General features: G+C 45.7%; 1 protein-coding gene across 1 annotated transcript in view; it reads right to left on the reverse strand.

Moving 5' to 3' along the window:
• Positions 1-50: 50 nt before the first annotated feature.
• The window catches only part of LOC108964936 (papilin-like), a gene marked incomplete at its 3' end in the record, with an annotated part of 10,107 nt that continues 9,155 nt past the window's right edge, over positions 51-1,002 (reverse strand). Inside the window, exon 3 of the mRNA XM_018930937.1 lies at positions 51-982. Coding sequence (XP_018786482.1) covers positions 51-982 — 932 coding nt within the window. The remainder of the gene's footprint in view (positions 983-1,002) is intronic.

Genomic DNA, 1,002 nt, shown 5'->3' on the forward strand with positions numbered 1-1,002 from the left:
TACGAAGTGTTAGAAGATCCGTCAGCTATTGTGCTTCCTTCAGTTGATACGGATGTTGTTCTCTCCTCTGTTGATGATGACGGTGTTGTAACATCTGAAGATCTAGAAGATCCGTCAGCTGTTGTGCTTCCTTCAGTTGATAGGTATGTTGTAGCATCTGAAGTGCTGGAAGCTTCGTCGGCTGTTGTGCTCTCTTCTGTTGAGAATGATGGTGATGTAACATCCGAAGTGCTAGAAGATCCGTCAGCTGTTGTACTTCCATCAGTTGATACGGATGTTGTAGCATCAGAGGTACTGGAAGCTTCGTCGACTGTTGTGCTCTCTTCTGTTGATGATGATGGTGTTGTAACATCCGAAGTGCTAGAAGATCCGTCAGCTTTTGTACTTCCTTCAGTTGATACGGATGTTGTAGCATCAGAAGTGCTGTAAGCTTCGTCGACTGTTGTGCTCTCTTCAGTTGATGATGGTGGCGTTGTAATATCTGAAGTGCTGGAAGTTCCGTCAACTGTTGTGCTTCCTTCAGTTGACAGGTATGTTGTGGCATAAGAAGTGCTGGAATCTTCGCCGACTGTTGTGCTCTCTTCAGTTGATGATGGCGGTGTTGTAATATCTGAAGTGCTGGAAGTTCCGTCAACTGTTGTGCTTCCTTCAGTTGACAGGTATGTTGTAGCATAAGAAGTGCTGGACGCTTCGTCGACTGTTGTGCTCTCTTGAGTCGATGATGATGGTGTTGTAACATCTGAAGTGCTAGAAGATCCGTCAGCTGTTGTGCTCTCTTCAGTTGATATGTTTGTTGTAGCATCGGAAGTGCTGGAAGCGTCGTCGACTGTTGATGATGATGGTGTTGTAACATCCGAAGTGCTGGAAGATCCGTCGGCTGTTGTGCTTCCTTCAGTTGATACGGACGTTGTGCTCTCTTCTGTTGATGATGACGGTGTTGTAACATCTGAAGATCTAGAAGATCCGTCAGCTGTTGTGCTTCCTTCAGTTGATACGGATGTT

The sequence above is a fragment of the Bactrocera latifrons genome, unplaced genomic scaffold (genome assembly GCF_001853355.1).
Source record: "Bactrocera latifrons isolate USDA-ARS-PBARC rearing strain unplaced genomic scaffold, ASM185335v1 scaffold_0, whole genome shotgun sequence".
NCBI classification, from domain to species: domain Eukaryota; kingdom Metazoa; phylum Arthropoda; class Insecta; order Diptera; family Tephritidae; genus Bactrocera; species Bactrocera latifrons.